General features: G+C 47.9%; 1 protein-coding gene across 1 annotated transcript in view; it reads right to left on the reverse strand.

Annotated features, from left to right (window-relative positions):
* Positions 1-15,831: 15,831 nt before the first annotated feature.
* The window catches only part of LOC135058069 (beta-microseminoprotein-like), a 53,880-nt gene continuing 43,532 nt past the window's right edge, over positions 15,832-26,179 (reverse strand). The window contains exon 3 of the mRNA XM_063963696.1: positions 15,832-17,734. Coding sequence (XP_063819766.1) covers positions 17,605-17,734 — 130 coding nt within the window. The 3' untranslated portion in view covers positions 15,832-17,604. The remainder of the gene's footprint in view (positions 17,735-26,179) is intronic.

Below are 26,179 nucleotides of genomic sequence, written 5' to 3' on the forward strand. Positions count from 1 at the left end.
GGAGGTATCCCATCGTTGACGGATGACCCCGATGGGTAAGACTGATGCTGAATGAGCCTAAAGGAACCCGGAGTCTTCTTAGGTACCACCCCCACCGGAGAAATAACCAGATCCTCCAGAGGGGGCAGTGCAAACGGACCTGCCATTCTGCCCAGATGAACCTCTTTTTCAACTTTCTCACGTAAAACTAGCGGAAAAGCGCGAGCTGACTGAAGATTCCTCGAGGCCCGTACTCGTACCTCGCCCGCAACCGGCAGGCGGAAACCAAACTGAAAACCTTTGAACAAAAACTCTGCGGCCTCCTGATCTGGATACCATCTAAGCCACTTGGCCATAGTATCCAACCTGACTGGCGTCGGAGCCCTACTGAGCACCCCCGCCGCCGGCGGGTTTTCCTGCTCCTGCTTTTCCTGATCTTGGTGCCTGTTGATTCCCTCGAAAACAGTTCGAGGCCAGATGAAACCCACTGCAACGCAAGCATAAGTGTCGAAAACTACACTTGCGGCCTAACGAGCATGCCGAATTATTGTACACGAAGCATTTCTCTCTCGCTAGTGACTGACCAAACCCTCGACCTGCAGCCCCCGACTTCCGACCAGCCGCAGCCTCCAAACCAGCCCCCTGTGCAGAAGGGCCTGCCTGCTGAACATCATCCCCCATACTCCGGGGCTCCTTCGAATCTTGCATAGCCCGAGTGACGTCCAGCCACACCTCAACGTCCTTACACCCGAAATCGATTATCTGCAAACAGTCCTGTTTGCGCCTAAACTTTTCATCATATATACGCCATTCCGATCTCTTGGACGTTCGCTGCATGTTGTGAATAAGGTGTATGTACCGAATGATGTTCATATGCTCATCCGGCCTATCCTCTAAATAACAGGCGGCAAACACGCAAAAACCATCCAGCCAGGTATCATATGACCGAAATGCGTCGGCCCCAACGCCTCCCTTAGCTCTAGCCGCCTTAAACTCCTTTTTTGCATCCTCCATCAGCACAAAAATATCTACATACTCACCCTTACTGATCTTCCTACGGCAGCTATCACGCAGGCCCCTCAACACCGCCGTATAATCGCAGTGCACTACTCCTGGCAGGTTGCGACGCTTCTTAGCCCTGTGCTCGCTCTCACTCAGCCACTTGCGCCTCTTCCGGCGCTCGCGCTGCACGGCCGCTCTTTTCGCATACTTAATTGCGCGCTTTTTCGCTCTCGTCGCGCTACTAGCTTCTGATGCGCTCGAAGACAAGGAAGAAGAAGCGGAAGTACTGTCAGAAACAGTATAGCAGGAGGAGGCCGAGGTTAAATCCTCCCCCTCGCCAACAGAAAGAATCGACACCTCACCTGACGCCTCAGACTGCACCGACTCATCCGCCTCTGCCGCGTAAACGTCAAAGTCCTCGTCGTCTTCACCATCCGCGTCACCGGGTCCATCTGAAAAAGAAGACACTACACGGGCCGAAGCCGAGGCCCCAGAAGCAAGCGACCTGGCAGGAGCAACGTCATCACGCATCACACACCTGCGCGAAACCACCGCCTGCTGACCACCCCACTGCGCCGCGGCGTCCCCCAAATCCTGGCAGGCACACAAAATCCGCCCCGCCGCCATACCGACGGAACGGCAGAAACCCCCCCGCCACGCGGCGGAACTCCCGGAAACATCAGGGGACACAGCCGCTACCAGCGGAGTTAAAGCAGCCGCCACTGATGACAGCGCAGATGCTAAGTCAACAGCGCCACCCTGCTCCTCCAAAACATTCCGGCCCCTGCCCGACCAGGTCCTACACTCAGCATACCGCTCACCCTGCCTCCTACCCTGCTGCCTGAGGGGCAACGAAGAGGACCCCTCATCAATAGCATTACAGACCCTCACAGGGGGCCTGCGGCCCCGTTCCCTACTCCTAGCTCCGCCCACCGAAGGCTCCAACCCCCCTGCAGCATGACCACCGCCACCCAAATGGCCCCACCCCCCGCTAAGGCTCCGGAATTGATGGCGGGAGCTTCCAGGTGTTTGCTCCCTGAAGCTCCCCCCAGCAGCAGGGGAAACATCCCTATTATGCAGGGAACGTGCGTCCCCGCGCACCCCTACACTCTGCGCCGCCCGCCGCCCCCCCCGCCACTCCCGGCCGAGAATAGACTCCGGCTCAGTGGGAAGCGGCAGGGGAGAGTTATGCACTACCACTAGGTGGCGCGTACCAACCCGGCGCGAGGGTGCACGACCGCGCACCTGCGCATTGCGGACATCGGGGGAGGAAGCCGCAGCTCGAGGCTCGGCCACAGCACCTCCCCGCCCGCTGGCTGCCCGCCGCCCGCCCCGCCGCCCACGCCCAGCAACCAAATCTGGCTCCGGCCGTGGCGGCAGGAAGAAACAGACTCCTCGCCCGCCGCTGCGCACACCCGCGGCACGCGCGCCAGCCGAAACAGCCTGCGAGCGGGCAGCAGAAACCTCGGGCCCCGTGGAAACCCCGCCACTGCCGTCCTCCGAACAGTAACGCGCGAGGGTCCGGGGGGGATGGTGGGGACGAGAGGCGGTGGCCATTATAGGAGGGCAAACAAGGAGAGCAATAACAAGGAGAGCACTACTAGCAATAACAAGTTAGGAGGGGGGAAATAAGCAGGATGCTATACCCAAACAGCTAGAAAGCAATGCTAAACAGCTAAACTACACTGTCTGGAAGCACACTAATCTCTTCCACTACCACAAAGACACTCACCAGCCTGAAGGCAAATTGAAAGAGACAAGGTACCACATAAAACCAGCCCAATTCAATCACTGACACCACCTCTCACTTTCTCCTGATTGGCTGTAGACAGTCATACCATCCTGATCCACCCCCAGCCCAGGAGGTTTAACTCTCTCCATTCCAACATTGTCATTCTGTTCTCCATATTTATTGAATTGCTATTATTAGTAATAGTTATTTATTTACTTATTTATACATATCTCAGTTTAATTATTCGTACATATCTCATTTTATATTATCATTCATGGTATTTAATTTACATTAATACTGTAGAGCTTTCTTACTGAATATTGTCATAGGGGACAGGTTTTCCCAGCTATCAGGAAACCCTCCTCTGATAGCGTCCTGCTGCTGCAATAGTCTTCTACTAGCAGCATGTCATAACTTCTTTGACACATTTGTTACCCGGGCTCTCTGTTACTAATGTGTGGCATAGTGTATAAGGGCAGTACTAATGTGTGGTATAATGAGTATAAGGGCAGTACTATTGTGTGGCATTATGTGTAAGGGACATTACTGTGCAGCATTTTGTATATAAAGGGCATTATTACTGTGTGGTATAACGTGTATGGGGGAACTACTGTGTGGTCGGTGTAATGTGAATGAGGTTGCAGTACTGTGTGGCATAATATGAATTGGGAGGGGGTCCTCCAAATTACTGCCTGCCCTGGGTGACAAAATCCTAGTTTTGGCCCCGAAGCAGACATGCATAAAAAGACCCAAGAGGTTGCCACCAGTCTGATTGTACACTCTCTGCAAAATGTGTCTAACACCAAATAGACGTGTGTCATTCTTTCTACAGTACAATGGAGAGCAAATGGTGGTGGGTAGTTCTATCCAGTGGTGTCGAGAGAGGGGGGGAGGGGGTACAGATTACCCCGGGCCCAGGCATGCCAGGGGCCTCAGGCAAGAGCACCAGTAGCCATTTTTTTGGTGGGATAATTTTTTTTCTGCATTGTAAATCAGTGGGCAGGCGTGCAAGCAGCTGGTCGGGCCACCGGGAGGGGGTATGTATGTCTTTGTCACCTGTTTGTTCCTTGTCATGGACGTCCCTCACAGCCACTTCCACCTGCACCACTGCTAGGATCTTGCAAGGTGATATCAATCTCTACTGCCGGCTCGGGATGGACTCTTCAGAATCAGCAATTTCCGGGAGGGGGGCAGGGACTGGAAGGAGCAGGTGTGCAGCTGGCTGGGCATGGCCTGTGGGTTTAAGAAGTGGCGCAGCTCAGCTCAGTTGTAAGAATCAGCAGCAGGGCTGTTCACCTCGTCGGGAGCTAGTCTGTTAGGCTGCGACACTGTGAGCTGAGAACTGTGACTGTGAGTGACAGACACGGCACTGTTTCTTATAAATTCTATATGAATATTCTATAATATGTGCATCCATACATTACCATTAGTGTTAGTAGTATATGTATATATATATAGATATAGATATATATATATATATATATATATATATGGATCTATATATATTTCTATATAGCTATATGGATCTACTGTATATACTGTATATATCTATATACAGTATATAATTCCGCTGCATTGACTCTGCTTTGTTGCTATTGCTGATAGCTTATAATGATGAAAAGCTTGACAAAGGTTATTTACTAACCGAAACGTTGCACTACTGTATGTCTGTATGCAAACCCTGTGTAGCCTTGCATTTATTGGTACTGTGAGTATGGTATAAAAATGTTCTAAGCAAATATCAAAAGTGATTTGGAGAGTGCCCATTTCTTTGGACTTATTTATATTTCTATATAGCTATATGGATCTACTGAATATACTGTATATATCTATATACAGTATATATATATATTAGAGATGAGCGGGTTCGGTTTCTCTGAATCCGAACCCGCCAGAACTTCATGTTTTTTTTCACGAGTCCGAGCGACTCGGATCTTCCCGCCTTGCTCGGTTAACCCGAGCGCGCCCGAACGTCATCATGACGCTGTCGGATTCTCGCGAGGCTCGGATTCTATCGCGAGACTCAGATTCTATATAAGGAGCCGCGTGTCGCCGCCATTTTCACACGTGCATTGAGATTGATAGGGAGAGGACGTGGCTGGCGTCCTCTCCGTTTAGACACTTGATTTACTAATTTTGGGGAGCATTAGGAGTACTCAGTAGTGTACAGTGCAGAGTTTTGCTGATAGTGACCAGTGACCACCACTTTTATTTATAATCCGTTCTCTGCCTGAAAAAAGCGATACACAGCACACAGTGACTCAGTCACATACATACCATATCTGTGTGCACTGCTCAGGCTCAGGCCAGTGTGCTGCATCATCTATATATATTATATATCTGTCTGACTGCTCAGCTCACACAGCTTATAATTGTGGGGGAGACTGGGGAGCACTACTGCAGTGCCAGTTATAGGTTATAGCAGGAGCCAGGAGTACATAATATTATATTAAAATTAAACAGTGCACACTTTTGCTGCAGGAGTGCCACTGCCAGTGTGACTAGTGACCAGTGACCTGACCACCAGTATATAATATTAGTAGTATACTATCTCTTTATCAACCAGTCTATATTAGCAGCAGACACAGTACAGTGCGGTAGTTCACGGCTGTGGCTACCTCTGTGTCGGCACTCGGCAGCCCGTCCATAATTGTATATACCAGTGACCTAACCGTGGTTTTTTTTTCTTTCTTTATACATACATACTAGTTACGAGTATACTATCTCTTTATCAACCAGTCTATATATTAGCAGCAGACACAGTACAGTGCGGTAGTTCACGGCTGTGGCTACCTCTGTGTCGGCACTCGGCAGCCCGTCCATAATTGTATATACCAGTGACCTAACCGTGGTTTTTTTTTCTTTCTTTATACATACATACTAGTTACGAGTATACTATCTCTTTATCAACCAGTCTATATATTAGCAGCAGACACAGTACAGTGCGGTAGTTCACGGCTGTGGCTACCTCTGTGTCGGCACTCGGCAGCCCGTCCATAATTGTATATACCACCTAACCGTGGTTTTTTTTTCTTTCTTTATACATACATACTAGTTACGAGTATACTATCTCTTTATCAACCAGTCTATATATTAGCAGCAGACACAGTACAGTGCGGTAGTTCACGGCTGTGGCTACCTCTGTGTCGGCACTCGGCAGCCCGTCCATAATTGTATATACCAGTGACCTAACCGTGGTTTTTTTTTCTTTCTTTATACATACATACTAGTTACGAGTATACTATCTCTTTATCAACCAGTCTATATATTAGCAGCAGACACAGTACAGTGCGGTAGTTCACGGCTGTGGCTACCTCTGTGTCGGCACTCGGCAGCCCGTCCATAATTGTATATACCAGTGACCTAACCGTGGTTTTTTTTTCTTTCTTTATACATACATACTAGTTACGAGTATACTATCTCTTTATCAACCAGTCTATATATTAGCAGCAGACACAGTACAGTGCGGTAGTTCACGGCTGTGGCTACCTCTGTGTCGGCACTCGGCAGCCCGTCCATAATTGTATATACCAGTGACCTAACCGTGGTTTTTTTTTCTTTCTTTATACATACATACTAGTTACGAGTATACTATCTCTTTATCAACCAGTCTATATATTAGCAGCAGACACAGTACAGTGCGGTAGTTCACGGCTGTGGCTACCTCTGTGTCGGCACTCGGCAGCCCGTCCATAATTGTATACTAGTATCCAATCCATCCATCTCCATTGTTTACCTGAGGTGCCTTTTAGTTGTGCCTATTAAAATATGGAGAACAAAAATGTTGAGGTTCCAAAATTAGGGAAAGATCAAGATCCACTTCCACCTCGTGCTGAAGCTGCTGCCACTAGTCATGGCCGAGACGATGAAATGCCAGCAACGTCGTCTGCCAAGGCCGATGCCCAATGTCATAGTACAGAGCATGTCAAATCCAAAACACCAAATATCAGTAAAAAAAGGACTCCAAAACCTAAAATAAAATTGTCGGAGGAGAAGCGTAAACTTGCCAATATGCCATTTACCACACGGAGTGGCAAGGAACGGCTGAGGCCCTGGCCTATGTTCATGGCTAGTGGTTCAGCTTCACATGAGGATGGAAGCACTCAGCCTCTCGCTAGAAAAATGAAAAGACTCAAGCTGGCAAAAGCAGCACAGCAAAGAACTGTGCATTCTTCGAAATCCCAAATCCACAAGGAGAGTCCAATTGTGTCGGTTGCGATGCCTGACCTTCCCAACACTGGACGTGAAGAGCATGCGCCTTCCACCATTTGCACGCCCCCTGCAAGTGCTGGAAGGAGCACCCGCAGTCCAGTTCCTGATAGTCAGATTGAAGATGTCAGTGTTGAAGTACACCAGGATGAGGAGGATATGGGTGTTGCTGGCGCTGGGGAGGAAATTGACCAGGAGGATTCTGATGGTGAGGTGGTTTGTTTAAGTCAGGCACCCGGGGAGACACCTGTTGTCCGTGGGAGGAATATGGCCGTTGACATGCCAGGTGAAAATACCAAAAAAATCAGCTCTTCGGTCAGTTCGGTGTGGAGGTATTTCACCAGAAATGCAGACAACAGGTGTCAAGCCGTGTGTTCCCTTTGTCAAGCTGTAATAAGTAGGGGTAAGGACGTTAACCACCTCGGAACATCCTCCCTTATACGTCACCTGCAGCGCATTCATAATAAGTCAGTGACAAGTTCAAAAACTTTGGGTGACAGCGGAAGCAGTCCACTGACCAGTAAATCCCTTCCTCTTGTAACCAAGCTCACGCAAACCACCCCACCAACTCCCTCAGTGTCAATTTCCTCCTTCCCCAGGAATGCCAATAGTCCTGCAGGCCATGTCACTGGCAATTCTGACGAGTCCTCTCCTGCCTGGGATTCCTCCGATGCATCCTTGCGTGTAACGCCTACTGCTGCTGGCGCTGCTGTTGTTGCCGCTGGGAGTCGATAGTCATCCCAGAGGGGAAGTCGTAAGCCCACTTGTACTACTTCCAGTAAGCAATTGACTGTTCAACAGTCCTTTGCGAGGAAGATGAAATATCACAGCAGTCATCCTACTGCAAAGCGGATAACTGAGGCCTTGGCATCCTGGGTGGTGAGAAACGTGGTTCCGGTATCCATCATTACTGCAGAGCCAACTAGAGACTTGTTGGAGGTACTGTGTCCCCGGTACCAAATACCATCTAGGTTCCATTTCTCTAGGCAGGCGATACCGAAAATGTACACAGACCTCAGAAAAAGAGTCACCAGTGTCCTAAAAAATGCAGCTGTACCCAATGTCCACTTAACCACGGACATGTGGACAAGTGGAGCAGGGCAGGGTCAGGACTATATGACTGTGACAGCCCACTGGGTAGATGTATGGACTCCCGCCGCAAGAACAGCAGCGGCGGCACCAGTAGCAGCATCTCGCAAACGCCAACTCTTTCCTAGGCAGGCTACGCTTTGTATCACCGCTTTCCAGAATACGCACACAGCTGAAAACCTCTTACGGCAACTGAGGAAGATCATCGCGGAATGGCTTACCCCAATTGGACTCTCCTGTGGATTTGTGGCATCGGACAACGCCAGCAATATTGTGTGTGCATTAAATCTGGGCCAATTCCAGCACGTCCCATGTTTTGCACATACCTTGAATTTGGTGGTGCAGAATTTTTTAAAAAACGACAGGGGCGTGCAAGAGATGCTGTCGGTGGCCAGAAGAATTGCGGGACACTTTCGGCGTACAGGCACCACGTACAGAAAACTGGAGCACCACCAAAAACTACTGAACCTGCCCTGCCATCATCTGAAGCAAGAAGTGGTAACGAGGTGGAATTCAACCCTCTATATGCTTCAGAGGTTGGAGGAGCAGCAAAAGGCCATTCAAGCCTATACAATTGAGCACGATATAGTAGGTGGAATGCACCTGTCTCAAGTGCAGTGGAGAATGATTTCAACGTTGTGCAAGGTTCTGATGCCCTTTGAACTTGCCACACGTGAAGTCAGTTCAGACACTGCCAGCCTGAGTCAGGTCATTCCCCTCATCAGGCTTTTGCAGAAGAAGCTGGAGGCATTGAAGGAGGAGCTAACACGGAGCGATTCCGCTAGGCATGTGGGACTTGTGGATGCAGCCCTTAATTCGCTTAACAAGGATTCACGGGTGGTCAATCTGTTGAAATCAGAGCACTACATTTTGGCCACCGTGCTCGATCCTAGATTTAAAGCCTATCTTGGATCTCTCTTTCCGGCAGACACAGGTCTGCTGGGGTTGAAAGACCTGCTGGTGACAAAATTGTCAAGTCAAGCGGAACGCGACCTGTCAACATCTCCTCCTTCACATTCTCCCGCAACTGGGGGTGCGAGGAAAAGGCTCAGAATTCCGAGCCCACCCGCTGGCGGTGATGCAGGGCAGTCTGGAGCGACTGCTGATGCTGACATCTGGTCCGGACTGAAGGACCTGACAACGATTACGGACATGTCGTCTACTGTCACTGCATATGATTCTCTCAACATTGATAGAATGGTGGAGGATTATATGAGTGACCGCATCCAAGTAGGCACGTCACACAGTCCGTACTTATACTGGCAGGAAAAAGAGGCAATTTGGAGGCCCTTGCACAAACTGGCTTTATTCTACCTAAGTTGCCCTCCCACAAGTGTGTACTCCGAAAGAGTGTTTAGTGCCGCCGCTCACCTTGTCAGCAATCGGCGTACGAGGTTACATCCAGAAAATGTGGAGAAGATGATGTTCATTAAAATGAATTATAATCAATTCCTCCGCGGAGACATTGACCAGCAGCAATTGCCTCCACAAAGTACACAGGGAGCTGAGATGGTGGATTCCAGTGGGGACGAATTGATAATCTGTGAGGAGGGGGATGTACACGGTGATATATCGGAGGGTGAAGATGAGGTGGACATCTTGCCTCTGTAGAGCCAGTTTGTGCAAGGAGAGATTAATTGCTTCTTTTTTGGGGGGGGTCCAAACCAACCCGTCATATCAGTCACAGTCGTGTGGCAGACCCTGTCACTGAAATGATGGGTTGGTTAAAGTGTGCATGTCCTGTTTTGTTTATACAACATAAGGGTGGGTGGGAGGGCCCAAGGATAATTCCATCTTGCACCTCTTTTTTCTTTTCTTTTTCTTTGCATCATGTGCTGATTGGGGAGGGTTTTTTGGAAGGGACATCCTGCGTGACACTGCAGTGCCACTCCTAGATGGGCCCGGTGTTTGTGTCGGCCACTAGGGTCGCTAATCTTACTCACACAGCTACCTCATTGCGCCTCTTTTTTTCTTTGCGTCATGTGCTGTTTGGGGAGGGTTTTTTGGAAGGGACATCCTGCGTGACACTGCAGTGCCACTCCTAGATGTGCCCGGTGTTTGTGTCGGCCACTAGGGTCGCTAATCTTACTCACACAGCTACCTCATTGCGCCTCTTTTTTTCTTTGCGTCATGTGCTGTTTGGGGAGGGTTTTTTGGAAGGGACATCCTGCGTGACACTGCAGTGCCACTCCTAGATGGGCCCGGTGTTTGTGTCGGCCACTAGGGTCGCTAATCTTACTCACACAGTCAGCTACCTCATTGCGCCTCTTTTTTTCTTTGCGTCATGTGCTGTTTGGGGAGGGTTTTTTGGAAGGGCCATCCTGCGTGACACTGCAGTGCCACTCCTAGATGGGCCCGGTGTTTGTGTCGGCCACTAGGGTCGCTAATCTTACTCACACAGCTACCTCATTGCGCCTCTTTTTTTCTTTGCGTCATGTGCTGTTTGGGGAGGGTTTTTTGGAAGGGCCATCCTGCGTGACACTGCAGTGCCACTCCTAGATGGGCCCGGTGTTTGTGTCGGCCACTAGGGTCGCTAATCTTACTCACACAGCTACCTCATTGCGCCTCTTTTTTTCTTTGCGTCATGTGCTGTTTGGGGAGGGTTTTTTGGAAGGGACATCCTGCGTGACACTGCAGTGCCACTCCTAGATGGGCCCGGTGTTTGTGTCGGCCACTAGGGTCGCTTATCTTACTCACACAGCGACCTCGGTGCAAATTTTAGGACTAAAAATAATATTGTGAGGTGTGAGGTATTCAGAATAGACTGAAAATGAGTGTAAATTATGGTTTTTGAGGTTAATAATACTTTGGGATCAAAATGACCCCCAAATTCTATGATTTAAGCTGTTTTTTAGTGTTTTTGGAAAAAAACACCCAAATCCAAAACACACCCGAATCCGACAAAAATAATTCGGTGAGGTTTTGCCAAAACGCGTTCGAACCCAAAACACGGCCGCGGAACCGAACCCAAAACCAAAACACAAAACCCGAAAAATTTCAGGCGCTCATCTCTAATATATATATATATATATATATATATATATATATACACACACACACACACATATATATATTTTTATTTACCTATATATAGAAATAGATAAATATACATACTGTGGCCACACCCACTCCGGGGGAACCCATGAAGTTTTTGTACCGGGGCCCAGGATTTCTCTTGACAGCCCTGGTTCTAGCCAACACTGTTGCAGAAGTTACCACACATGTGTTGCACTTCACAGCGCTGTAACTAGGTGTGTGCTAGTGGTGCCTGGCACACAGCGCAGATGCGCTGGAGGCGCAGGACCACCAGCAACACCCGCCCAGCTGCTCCGCCGCAGCCGCCGCACTGAGGTGTCCTGCCCGTGTCTCCCTGCCTGTCACCGGTTGGCCCCCAGCTGCTTTGCCCGGCTACCGCTCACATAGGTAGCCGGGCAGCACTACAGCTCCCCCTTCGCTCCCCCCATGTGCTGGGAGAGATGAAGTCTCCCCCAGCCCATCCACAATGCCCTGCACTGTCAAGAGTGCAGCACAGGGCAGGAAGACGGAAGAGCGGCACTTCTCAGCGGCACTAGGTTGACAGGCAACTGAGATGTGACTGTGCAGTGGCTGTTCCGTGTTCTTCCCAGAAGTCCAGCAAACATGTGAGCAGACAGGGCTGTGGGTGGTCCAGCTTCACGATTCACACTGTGGGTGTTATAATGTAAACACATTGTTTTATTATTCTTGTTGCTCCCTGTAGACAGGTTAAATAAATGCCCAAAACATTTGAAAAATTGGCTCAAATTGACTTATTTATTACAGTAGATAAGACTGGGTGTGGTGTCCATACCAATTTATTATTTATATATTTCTGACTGGCATCCGAAGATTTATCTAAAATAGTTAAGCGCTAAGTGCATGCATTGTACAGTTAACAAAGGAATGTTATTAATTACAGTGTTATGGAAACAATAGTAATGTGATGTTTTAAAGTGAAAAAATTAGTACCTGTGCATTAATGAATGCTCAAACAAGATATATTGAATATTAGTATTTTAATACTAAGGGGTCAATCCAATTAGGTGCGAAAGGCTGCAGTGTGCTGTTGCCGTGGTGTTTCGACAGCGGCAATAGCACCCGATCTCACACCCTTTGCGGGCTGGTTTCAGCTTCAATTTGCACAAAATTGATCAGACCTCTATAGGACGGTGAGCACTTTTGTACAAATTTAGGCTGCTGCTGCGATGACTCGCACCAGATGCGCTGGAGGCACAGGACCACCAGCAACACTCGGCTGGCCGCTCCGCCGCCATCGCGCCGCCGAACTGAGGTGTCCTGGCCGCGTCTCCCTGACTGTCACTGGCCGGCCCCCAGCTGCTTTGCCCGGATACCACTCACATAGCTAGCCGGGCAGCGCTACAACTCCCCCTCTGCTCCCCCCATGTGTTGGGAGAGATGATGTCTCTCCCAGCCATCCACAATGCCCTGCGCTGCCAAGAGCGCAGCGCAGGGCAGGAAGACAGAAGAGGTGTGGGGAGGAGAGGCGCATCTATCATGCTGGCTCGTCACAGGTGGTGAGTATAACACACGCACACACAATCTCTCTCACTCTCTCTCTCTCTTTCTCTCTCTCTTTCTCTCTCTCTTTCTCTCTCTCTCTCCTTCCTTTCCCTACCCACCCATAATGTGTAAAAAGGGGGACTGCCTGCAGTAATATGTAAAAAAGGGGACTGCTTTCCATAATGTGTAAAAAAGGGGGACTGCCTGCAGTAATTAATAAAAAAGGGTGACTGTCTGCCGTAATGCGCAAAAATGGGGACTGCCTGCTGCAATGCATGAAAAAAAAGGGACTGCCTGTTGTAAAGCGTAAAAAAGGGGGACTGCCTAGCATAATGTGTAAAAAAGGGGGACTGCCTGCCGTAATGTGTAAAAAGGGGGACTGCCTAACATAATGTGTAAAAAAGGGGGACTGCCTGCCGTTATGTGTAAAAAAGGGGGACTTCCTGCTGTAATGTATAAAGAGGGGGACTGCCTGCCGTAATGTGTAAAAAAAAAAGGGAACTCTGCTGCCATAATTTGTAAAAAATGAGGGCTCTATTGCTGTATGTGTGAAAAAGGGTGACTTTGTTGTCGTAATGTGTAAAAAGGGAACTGTGCTGCCGTAATGTGTAAAAAAGGGGGTCTCTGTTGCAGTAACGTGTAAAAAGGGGACTCTGCATTTTTTCTTCTGGCCCTGTTTGTATATCGGGGGGGGTCTGCGCCAATGCTGTTTCTTGCACATAGCGCTAAAATGCCTAGTTACGGCACTGGCACTTCATTTGTAGATTGCTATACTTTTACACTTCTGTCCAGTTCAACTGAAGCCAGATTGATAAGGTTTAAGTCATGAGACATACTGGCCATTCTATAATTTGAAGCCTGCCATTTTGTTATTTTTCTCAGAGATTGTTCCTACATAGCCTGGAAGTATGTTTAAGTTGTTATCTTGCTGTAGGATGAACCCTTGATACCTAGGCGTAGCCAGAGAGTATTGAATGGTACTGCAAAATACCCTTTTGGTTCAGGGTGTCAATCACTCTATTTAAGCTGCTGACTCGCAAGAGCGGAGCAGCCTCTGTGCAGGCCCCCACAGCGATGATGCTGTTATTATACTCTAGCTCTGTGCCAAAGTTTCCTGCAAAAGCGCAGGTCCCCGGGAACATGGAGTCATTAATGTTTAATAAGGTATTACATTTTTTTTTATTATTATTGGTATTTCAACTGTAAAGAAAACATATTTAAATAGGTAAAAGCATTAGGGACTGCTAGTAAGTAATTAAATGATGGGGTAGTTGATAAATGAACACAAAATAGAGTGGATGGAACATGGAAATCATGGTAACAGTCACCATTATTATTTGTGATGTCATGAACTGTTCACAAAACCAGAACTATCCTGCAGATCTTCATAGATTTATAGTGGAAGTACTGTGTCTACCTTTGTATAATGATGAATAGCTGTGTGACCTGACACTTGTTCCCGTATAGTTATTGAACATTACTCTTAATTAATTGTTGGCTGGTTACAACTAATTACCTATGTTTAATGTGCCTCTTTATTATGTTCTGGCTGTACATATAGGTTAAACAGCATGTCATTTGAGATATCTTGCTGTCTAAAGTAACCTCTATTTGTCTTGACGCTTTTTTGGCAGCTTGTTACATCTGACAATCTGTATTCAGAAAACTGAAACAAATCCGGATGGCAATTCACAGTGAAACATGTTTGAAAGTCATGGTATTCTAGTGATTTCCTAGATATTTTGCCTTTACTACACTCAACAGTTGGTATCTTTCCCAAACAAGTTGCCAAAACCAATAATTTGATCACACTCCATTACATTTCTCACATTGGGATCTATTCAATTTCTGTTGGATCCTCTCCGATGGTATTCAATTTGCAGGAATTTCCGACAAGCTTTATTACCAGTTGTTTATATAGCGCACACATATTCCGCAGCGCTTTACAGAGAATATTTGCTCATTCACATCAGTCCCTGCTCCAGTAGAGCTTACAATCTATATTCCCTATCACATGTACATGCACACACATTCACGTTAGGGTTAATTTTGTTAGGAGCCAATTAACCTACCAGTATATTTTTGGGACTGTGGGAGGAAACCGGAGTACCCGGAGGAAACCCACGCAAGTACGGGGAGAATATACAAACTCCACACAGTTAGGGCCATGGTGGGAATCGAACCCATGAACTCAGCGCAGTGAGGCAGTAATGCTAACCATTACACCATCCGTACTGCCGTACTTTGCCCATTTTCGACAATGCTGATCTGACATTTTTTTAGGTTGAATCAACATTGTCAAAAACGGGCCAAAAACCTGTTGGAAATGGCCACAAATTTGTCAATATACGTTGATCCACAGGTAATCCACCAATCAAAGTGTGTTCCGACAAGTAGGAATTTCCAACAAGTCGGAAAAACGACAACTGAGTTGAATAGGTCGTATCCTGATTCGACCTAAAAAAAGTCGGAAAGTGTCGTCTTTCCGACTTGATGGCAATTCCAACTGCAATTGAATAGACCTTATTGTGTCTATTATACCCCTTTTCCATTAAAAACCTGGGTCTGACCTGGGTAATTGAACATGGTTTCAAGCCATGTCACAGTGGCTTGAAACCGCGTGTACAACATAGACTGAACTCGGGTTATTGTCGGGTCTTCCCTTTGCTGATGCTTGGGGATTACATCATCTCCAAGCGCTGGTGATCCAGCTATCCATATGCTTATAGTGTGACCTGGGTCGGATAACTCAGCAGGATTCCCAGCTCTCTACTGCGTTAGATCCTGGTAGATACCTGGGTAATTTTGATCTAACCCTTTTCTACCAAACCTTGACCCGGGTTGCCCCAGCAATAAACCGGGTTATACATGTGGTGGAAAAGGGGTATGTTAATTAACAGGGGATATTTTGTTCCCTGTTTGAATGAAACATTGTGATGAATGATTTTAAATATTTATACATACTTTTTCATGTCATGTATATGCCACTCTGTACAAGGTAGACCACTTTTGCAGGCTTTTTTATTGAAAGTACATTTTATTTAAATTTAAAATAAATGTTCATGTCTAAAGAAAGGTACAGAAACAAAAAAGGATGAAAGGGGAAAAATTTGCGAAGTCGTGATTGCAATATATATTTAACTATCCATAAACAAACTACATTCAAAGTTTAATTTTTTTTTTATTATTTTAATACTTAAACATTATGAAGAAACAGAAAATAGAAAAAAACAGATCATTTAAGATTGAAATAGAATGAATATAATCTAAAATGTGTAATGCAATGATCAATGAAGATGTACAGTATTGTACAGAGAGAGAGGACAATTACAGTTTAGTTATTTTATTAGTTATGAACTATCTGGTCTCCAGGCACATATTACAAGTATAGTTATAAACCAGAATTTAGTTCTGGGTTAGCATCATGAAGATCGATCATTTGGAACACCCATATGGTCAAAAATTTGAGCCAGAGAATTTGTAGTAAATAGGCTCCATTCTGTGCACATGCTATTTTTATCTATTAGTTGGAGATGTACTAAGCCTTGGATAGTGATAAAGTAGAGAGAAATAAAGGGGTAAATGTATGAAACAACAATATGGGACATTGTGCAGGGCAATGTATGAACGGTTAGCAGCACTGACCATTCCAACACCTGCCATTATAAATTTCGACATCTGCAGGTATTGATACCCTATCTCCATAGCAGGGACAGAGCTGTCCCTGGCTGTGGCGGGCGCTGACTCTGGGATGCGCACGGGAGATCTTGCGCTAATAGCAAGATCCCACTCATGCACACAGGGCCGTCTTAAAAGCAGTGTAAGCCCCTGGGCACAGCAATGCACTGGGGCCGCTACCCGTCCTCCAGCGGTAGGGGTTGGGGGTGTTATCAGCGGCAGCTTTGATGTCCCATGGGTGGTAGGAGGTGTTCTATCTCCCGCTCAGCATGTAGGACCTGGAGCAGTAATTTTTGGTAATTACTCCTTTTCTACACAGATGCGGTGGGAGGGAGAACTCTAAACTGTAGGAGGGGGCATTGGGCTGAATGAAGGGTACATGACTTCCAGGGTGGTAGGCGGTGTTTAATACGCAGGGGAGGGGTGGATAGTGGAGTGGGCTTAATATGCATAATTTTTTGGTGGGAGGGCAGCTTGGTTGACTGCAGATATCTCCAGTACCTGGAAATAGATTCCTTAGCTTTCAATGGGATAAAAAGCTACAGAGCCCCACCTTTCTGGAGATACTGGAGACTTGGGGATCAGAGTTAAGGAGCCAGAGCAATCTGCCAACCAATATTTAAGACTGTATACCAGGTGTGTGGAGCTGGAAGGCTGATATCTCTGGTTCTGGGCATAGTAGAGACAAGGTGCCAGTGTCCACCGAAAGGGGAGAGTCCCAGCTTTTGGATGATACCCTCAGAAAACTGTTAGTCAGACAGAACCCGAGCTATCTGGATGGGAAAAGCAATTAACAAGCTTGGATGGGGACCACTGCTTTGAAGTCGGATATCTCCGGTTCCCCAGGGCCGATTTTCAAAAATCTGGTACCCCTGGAAAGAGGGGACTCTCAGCTATCAGACTTCGGGCCCTAGGGCAAGTGCCCATTGAGCCCATACGAAAAGAAGGCCCTGCATGCACAGTGGAGCCGGCTGGGCAGGGAGACACAGCACATCATCACTAAGCTGATGTGCTGTGTGCTCCGACGGGAATTAATGGAGGGGGAAGTCTGATTAGCTGGTGGGTTATCGCTCTACTCTTTATCACTCTCCAAGAATTAGTACATCTGCCCCTGTTTGAGAGAGAACGAGGCCTAGATTTCTCCAAGAGAGGGCAGTTTGGCATTTAACATCATTAGGGATGTACCAAATGACAAAAAGTTATTGTCATTGTACAGTATAGAACCTCTGGAGATCTATGTTGTGGGGAAACCCAGAAGGACATGGTCATTGGAACTACTGTATCTTAGGGAGGTTAGATTCAATAGTAATCCATATCGCAGCACAGTTGGAATCTTCGCTAGAGGAGTTTGGAGATAGATATTATGGAAAACTTGATTATTCCACTGCACTCGTTATTTCACACTTTATTTTTGGATCCTTATTTGATATCAGCTTGTAAGAACAGGATCCCTTGTCAAAGACTAAGTGACAGTTCTTCGTATCAAAATTGGTTGGTATAGCAACCCTAAATGAAAATAAAACATAACAATATCAACACAGTGTATATTGTAAATTAGTGAAATGCTAACTGTATAAAGACTAATTTATACAAGTGTTTTTTTACAAGTGAAGAATGCTCAGATGTGGAAACAGTAGTTGTATATTGTTACTTGACACATGGTCCTCATTGCTATCTGTAATTCATTATATTGGCTCTCCCTGCGAATTCCATACAGAACATGAGAGCGAAAAATAAATAAAAAGTGCAAGATTAATATTGTACTGTAACAAATCAGCATTATTTTCAGGAGACAGGACGACTGGGCGATTTTGAGCTCAAAGTAGCTCACTTTTGGCATTTTGAGCTACTTTGAGCTCAAACTTGTCCTGTGTGGATGGGCTAGCGATGACCGGTGAGCACTCCTGCATCATCGCTAGCCGCCGCTGTTTGTAAGGGTGACACTTGATATGCTGTCTGTTGGGATCCCGGCGCTCAGCATACCGACACAGGAATCCTGACAGCCAACATACCGACAACTATTTTCCCTCTTGGGGTGTCTACGACACCCGTGAAGGAAGAATAAATAGCGAGGCGCGCATAGCACGCTTCCGTTCCCGCATAGCATGCCACCGTGCCCGCATAGCGTGCCACCATGCCCGCATAGCACACCACCGTGCCCACATAGCGCGCCACCGTGCCAGCAGCATTTGTGCTCACCCCACTGCTGGTATATCGGCGGTCGGGATCCCGGCACCGTTATGCTGGGTGCCGGGATCCCGAGCGCCGTCATACCATAGTACACCCATTTCTACTGTCGAGTGAAGTACTTTTCACAGTCTCCTACTTCACCCTCCCCATGGATATCGCTGGCACTGGGAAAATAGCTCAGTGTGTATGCACTGAGCTATTTTCCTGCCAGTGATGTCCACGATCATCGCTGTGCATACAAGTGTGTATGCACCTTCATTTCTTCTCCATGCTAGCTCACTACAAATAATGTTGCCTCTTATTCTGTCTCTCCCTAGTTGCTTACTCTGTAGCCTTTGTAATATATAGAACTAATTTAATGTTGCTAAGTATGCAGATAATTGTATGTATACTCACCTTTGCAGAATTTCTATAAAAGTTTACAAGTGTAAGAGCAATACAAAAGCCATTTATCTAACGTCGTAGTGGATACTGGGGTTCTGTACTTTAGTACCATGGGGTATAGATCGGGTATACTGGAACCTGTCACTTTAAAAGCTTTAGTGTGTGTATGTGTGTGCTGACTCCTCCCCTCTATGCCCCTCTTACCAGACTCAGTTTACAAAAATGTGCCCAAGGAGCCGGGTGCATTTCTCTGGAGCTCCAGAGAGTTTCCTTTGTTTTTATTTACAGGTAGACCTAGTTGGCAACCATGCTACCTGCTTCGTGAGACTTAGAGGGGGAACCAAACCAACCTCCTGAGGGTTAATGGTTCGTAATCCCAGCTGACAGGACACTGAGCTCCTGAGGTACTGATCACACATAATTAGTATGTGTGCCCACACCAGCAGCTAGCTGCCACCCTCTAACAAATGCCGAAGTACAAGGTACAGTGAGTGTTATACCGGGGTCCTGGTTACTGGGTCCCTGGTGCAGTTTTGGTGGCAAGTCACGCAGCAGTCACGGGCCCAGAGCTGCGGTGCCCGCCGCGGACATACTGGCCCAGGGCTGATGCCCCTCAGTGCTCACTATCACAAAAGGCTTCGTGTGTACTGTATGCATATTCTTATGTTTTAGTAACATGGCCAGTATAATCTATTGATCAGGGACCGTGCGCCATTACAGGGGGCGGGCCTTCCCGGAGCGGGACCTGAGATGGGAAGGCGCCATTTCCTGCTGCTGTGGATCATCAAGCTGCATGTACGCTGCTCCTCCAGTGACCCACGCTGCTACAGGACTCTATGCTGGTACCAGGGGGTCATAGAAAGGGGAGAGCATGCCAGCAGTAGCACCGCTGCACTACTGTCAGGTCATACACTTAGTTACACATTGTACTGCTGTGTTTCTGTGTGCTAGTGTCCGCTCCTCAGTGCCACTCCAGGGGCTCTCTAGGGTCTGTGTGGAGGTGTTGGTCAGTGGGCTGCACGGTTTTACAGTTGTGTAAGAGGTCTGTTGACATGGTAATGTGTGCTGCTTGTAGCTCAACCCCGTCTTTAGTGGGGTCACTCATGTGTGAACAATGTTCCTTATCTCCACAGGGACACAGTTCTCATGCACCTGACTAGCTGGATAGTTTTAAAAGCATGATTCAGAATGAAAATTCAGAATTAGCTGCAGCTAAGAGAGAGAGAGACAGGTGTTAAAACACTCTATTGATTGTGTGGCCAAAGGAGCAGATACCAAGAAGGCTTCTCAGTCCCCTCTAGTGGTTTCACATAAACGCTCACTGCCACAGGTGCTCCAGTCTGATTCTGATCAGCCTGATGATGATGATGATGATATGGATAAGGACAGCTCTCTGTCCTCTGGGGTGGAGGCCCTCATTTTTGCTTTAAGAGAGGTTCTTCACATACCGGATCAGGAGTCGGAACCAGATGAGGAGTTGTACTTTAATGTTCGACCTAATACCTCAGCAACTCTTCCACTGTCTAAGGTGTTAAACTCCCTGGCCAGGGAAGCATGGTGAAACCCTGATAAAAAAAATTCTTCCTCAGAGGATTTTAGCTACCTTTTCCCTACCAGCTAACAACAGGAAGGTATGGGTAAAGCCCCCCCCCCCCCCCTCCCGTGAGTAGATACGTCTGTGTCCAGACTGTCTAAGAAACTGGTGCTGCCAGTGCCAGGGGCTATATCCCTAAAAGAGCCGGCTGACCGTAAAATTGAGACGACTCTCAATGCAATTTATGGCAGCAGGCGTAGCACAGCGCCCCACAATAGTTTGGTCAAATGGTCCGATAACATTATTAATGGATTAGACAATCTGCCCCAGGATGAAGTCGTTACTCTGTTACAACACATACAGGATGCTGCAAATTTTATGAGCAAGGCTATAAAGGAATTGTGTAAGATAAATGGCCGCACTTCTGCTATGGCAGTTTCGGCACGCAGAGCTCTGTGGTTGCGTCAATGGTTAGCGGATGCGGATTTCAGAAAGGGTGTAGAAAATCTTCCCATTACAGGTATTGCCTTGTTTGGGGACCAATAGAATCAGGGCCGGCGCCACCATTAGGCAGCTTTAGGCAGCTGCCTATGGGCGCCAGCCACTGGAGGGCGGCACCGCACGCTGCAGAGAAATGCGTCTTCTATTATTCTGTTATGTGTGCTCCTCGTTTTTCTTATGAGACAAGGAACAGGGATGACCCGCGGCCGCCCATCAATTACCAGCCGGCACTGACGCATAAGTCACTGTGTACCATTAGCTGCTCTACGTGTAAGCACTCCCCTCTGCAGTTCTCCCCGAGCACTCACCCGCAATAGCACATGGCATTTCCCACCCCACACCGCAACAGCATCTCCCCCCCAATTGCAGCCGTCATTTTCTGTCCCTCCAACCTACTGTTCATGACCACCGCCGCCGCACGCCCCCCGGAGATTGCCACGCCACCCCTGTCAGCCGCCACAGGTCGGATCTTCACCGATCCGAGCTGCAGCTCTCCCGGATCCTCGCGGCACTGGCAGGCAAACTCGTAGCCGCCAGCGCCTTATAGAAGACAGAGGAGATCCGGATGGCAAAGCACAGTAGGGAGTAATGCTCTGACTGCACACCTGATATTGTTTTATACTACTTCTATTGTTTTGTACTACTTGTTTGAGACCTCAGAAGACTATAATGTCGTAAGTCAGGAACTGAGGGGCGCATCAATCGTGGTGTCACACTGGTATATAGAGCATCACACACTGGAAGGAATGTTGCTGTGCACAACAGCTGCTGCAACTTCATGGACCATGAGAGATTTCATGGGCCGCAGTGAGACGGGTCTCCATGTGTCAGGGTTATAGAGATGTTTCATTGGTGGGGAGGAAATTATCTGGGCTTGCATGCCGTGACTGGACCCTGCTGTCATGGTTGGTATTGTTAATGGACACTGCCATGAGGTTTATACAATGAGTGGGCATTGCTTTGTGTTTGCTGTAGCTGTGCTCTGTTGTCTGTTGATGATGTGGCTGCCACTGGGCACTGTTGTGTGTGGATTTGTACTTTGACTGGGCCCTATTTTTTGTGTATTTGTACTATGGTTGGGCACTATTGTGTGTATATTTATATATAATATTTGTGCTATGACTGGGCACTACTGTGTGTGTATTTGTGTGATGACAAGGCACTGTTGTTTTGCAGTTGGGCACTGATGTGTAAATGTTTTCATATGTGACTGGGCACTGTTATGTTGTGAGGGCACTACTGTGTGTGTGTTTGTGTGACTGGGAACTACTGTGTGTGTACTTGCATATATGGGATGTGGTCACCATGCCAATGCCGGAATCCCAAGCACTCAAAATGCCGTCAGTCTGAATCAGGGCCATGTGCCTGGCACACAGCACATTTGACCTGAGGGCGCAACTGCCCGTATTCCCTAAAGTTAGCGGCATTGTAATGAGTCAAATGGACTCATTACAAGCCACCTGTGTGTGCCCACTGCCGGATCAAGGACAGGAGCAGCTTCCAGGGCAGGTGAGAAGGAAGAGAACGGAGGAGGAGGAGGGGGGAGCCGCAGCAGCACACTGTAATTGGTGGCGGCACGTCTGCAGCTGTCCCTCTCCTTCCACATAGGCTGGCCGCCACCGCTGTGAATGCTGGGATGTGCTTCCCTCATCCCAGCATTCACAGCGGTGGCGGCCAGCCAATGTGAAAGGAGAGGGACAGCTTCATGCGGTGGCGCCACCAATTACAGTGCGCTGCTGCGGCTCCCTCCCACCCTCCTTCCCTGCCTGGCCGGGATCTGCCAGCAGCTGCACCGAGGAGCCTGACTTCCTTGAGCCAGCGGAGACAGTAAGTATAATCTATTCTGATTATCTGTCTATCTATCTATCTATCTATCTATCTATCTATCTATCTATCTGTCTATCTATCCTGTCTATCTGCCGTAATGTATAAAAAGGGGATGCTGTCTGCCGTAATGTGTAATAAGGGGACGCTGTCTGCCATAATGTGTAAAAAGGGGGATGCTGTCTGCTGTAATGTGTAAAATAGGGGGACACTGTCTTCCATCATGTGTAAAAAGGGGACTGTCTGCCGTAATGTGTAATAAGGGGACACTGTCTGCCATAATGTGTAATAAGGGTACGCTGTCTGCCGTAATGTGTAAGAAGGGGACGCTGTCTGCCGTAATGTGTGAGAAGGGGACGCTGTCTGCTGTAATGTGTAAAAAGGGGAAGCTGTCTGCCGTAATGAGTAAAAGGGGCTCTACCTGGTGTACTGGCACTACTGTGCAGCGTAATTTGAATAATGGAGACCACTGTGCACTGTAATACAAATTGGTATTATTTTGTGGCCACACCCCTTCCCCATGAAGCCACGCCCCTAACTTTTTTCCGTGCACCTACGGCGCGCACTGCCCCTATTTTACATGTGGGGGGGCGCCTATGCCATTTCTTGCACACAGCGCTAAAGTGTCTAATTACGGCACTGTGGGTGGGTCCGGAACGTATAAGACCTTGCATACACACTTTCACCTGAAGGATTGAGAAGTGGGGGGGGGGGGGGGACTGACTGAAGTTTTGCCTAGGGTGCCAAGAAACCTTGCACCGGCCCTGAATAGAATAAATGGATTTCACAGGCAACGGCAGATAAGTCTACCTATCTGCCGTTGGCTGCGCCACCTGCTAGACGTTCTTACACAAGACCTTCCTTGCAGTCCTTTCTTGTGGCAAGATTCAGAGGCAGGGGCCGTGGAGTCTCCACCACCCAAGAGGATTGCGTGGTAAGTCCCGTAAACCTGCAACTGCTACATGCTACATCCATGGACAAGACCGCCGGATCCCCTGCCACTAAACCTTCTACGTGATGGTTAGCCCCAGCTGCAGGGCGACTTTCAGGTGGGTGCTCGCCTTCAACACTTCGCCCACGCGTGGGCGGAGTCCTGCCGGGATTCTTGGGTGAGGGATCTAATTTTCCCAGGGATACCGGCTGGCATTTCAAGCACTTCCTCCTCCCAGATTTTTAAAATTGGGCTTACCAGTTTTGCCCAATGTAAAAATTACCTTGCAAGAGGCAATTCAAAAACTTTTGTGGACAGGTGTGGTAGTTCCAGTACCTCCTCCTTTACACAAAAGGGGGTTTTACTCCAGTCTTTTTGTTATTCCAAAACCGGATGGTTCGGTGCGACCCATCTTAAACCTGAAGTCCGGTCTGGAGGAGGGGGAATTCTTAGTATCCCTGGATGTCAAGGATGCTTACCTACACATTCCAATGTGGCTTACCTCAGGTTCGCCATCTTAGACAACCACTTACAGTTTCAGGCCTTGCCCTTCTGCCTGTCCATAGCTCTGAGGGTTTTCACCAAAGTCATGGCGGAGATGATGCTGCAACTGCGCAGGATGGGAGTCAGCATCGTCCCCTACTTGGACAATCTCCTGATAAAGGATATGTCCAGGGAGTGTCTTTTGCACAGCATCGATCTGACGACTCGCCTGCTTACGGATCATGGGTGGATTTTAAACTTCCAGAAATCTCACCTGGAACCGACCCAATGTCTCCAATTCCTGGGAATGATACTGGATACAGTATCTCAGAAGGTATTTCTCCTGATGGACAGGGCCTTGGCCACCCAGGCTTTGGGTCGCTCAGTACTCCGTCCTCGCAAGGTGTCCATACATCTTTGCATACATTTGCTGGGCAAGCTGGTTGATGCTTATGAGGCAATCCAATACAGCAGATTTAATGCCTATCCTTTTCAGCTGGATCTGCTGGATAAATGGCCAGGGTCTCACCTTCACATGCATCACCTTATCTCCGAAAAGCCCGGATATCTCTGTTTTGGTGGCTACAAGTTCCTCATCTGATAGAAGGCAGGACTTTCAATATCCACTTGTGGATTTTACTGACAACGGATGCCAGCCTCCGGGGCTGGGGGGCTGTGACCCAAGGGGCCCAGTTCAAGGGGTATGGTCAATTCAGGAATCGATTCTGCCAATAAATGTCCTGGAACTCAGGGCATTTTACAATGCCCTTCTGCAAGCTTGCCATCTCCTGAGGGATTGGGTGATCAAGGTGCAATCGGACAATGCCACGGCGGTGGCATACATAAACAGACAAGGAGGAACAAGAAGCAGGGCAGCGATGCGAGAGGAGTCAAAAATCCTCCTCTGGGCAGAGGCCAACACAAGGGCCATCTCAGCCATATTCTTTCCAGGAGTGGACAACTGGGAAGCGGACTTCCTCAGCAGATACGACCCCCATCCGGGCACATGGAGTCTCCTTCCCAAGGTGTTTCAACAATTAATTCACCAGTGGGACTGTCTGCAGATAGACCTGATGGCTTCTCATTTCAACAAGAAGCTATGCCATTACTGTTCCAGAATGAGGGATCCATAGGCTGTAGCAATGGATGCGCTGACGACGCATTGGCCGTGCAAGTTTGTGTAACTGTTCCCTCCTCTACCGCTAATCCGAAGAGTTCTAAAAGGGCTAAGATGGGAGAGTGTTCTAGCAATTCTAATTGCCCCGGGTTGGCCTTGATGGGCGTGGTACTTGGACCTTCTCTCCATGGCTCTGGAGGATCCCTGGCCTCTACCGCTCCAAAAGGATGTTCTTCAGCAAGGTCCATTCTTGCAAGAAATGGTCTTCCCTCTCGGGTTATTTCCACCATGGTCCAGGCCAGGAACATGGTGATGTCAAAACATTATCATCGTATCTAAAAAAAGTATGTTTCCTGGTGTGAAAGTAGAAAGGTGTCTCCCTTGGAATTTAGAATCAGTTGTTTTCTACTTTTTTCGCAAGCGGGAGTGGAGATGGGCCTACGTTTAGGCTCTATCAAAGTACAGATTTCTGCACTTTCTATTTTCTTCCAGAATCAACTCGCCATGTTGCTGGAAGTACAAACCTTCCTAAAAGGTGTTCTTCATATGCTACCACCCTTTGTACCTCCCATGGTTTCATGGGATCTCAATGTGGTTCTGTCCTTTCTTCAGTCAGACTGGTTTGAACCCTTGCATAGGGTGGAGTTAAAATTTCTCACCTGGAAGACGGTGGTGATATTGGCATCTGCCAGATGTGTCTCTGAATTAGGGGCTTTATTCAGTAAGAGCCCTTATTTGATTTTTCATGAAGACAGGACGGAACTTAGGACCCATCCTCAGTATTTGCCTAAAGTGGTGCCAGCTTTTCATGTGAATCAACCTATTGTGGTTTTCAGTGTTGTCTGATGCTTCCGTTGGTCCTGAGTCCTTGGATGTGGTCAGGACTCTGAAACTTTATGTCAAAAGGACGGCCCATCATTGGAAATCTGACTCACTGCCCTTTATGACACTTCCCAGATTGGTCGGCCAGCTTCTAAGAAATCTATT

The sequence above is a fragment of the Pseudophryne corroboree genome, chromosome 3, assembly GCF_028390025.1.
Source record: "Pseudophryne corroboree isolate aPseCor3 chromosome 3, aPseCor3.hap2, whole genome shotgun sequence".
Taxonomy (NCBI): domain Eukaryota; kingdom Metazoa; phylum Chordata; class Amphibia; order Anura; family Myobatrachidae; genus Pseudophryne; species Pseudophryne corroboree.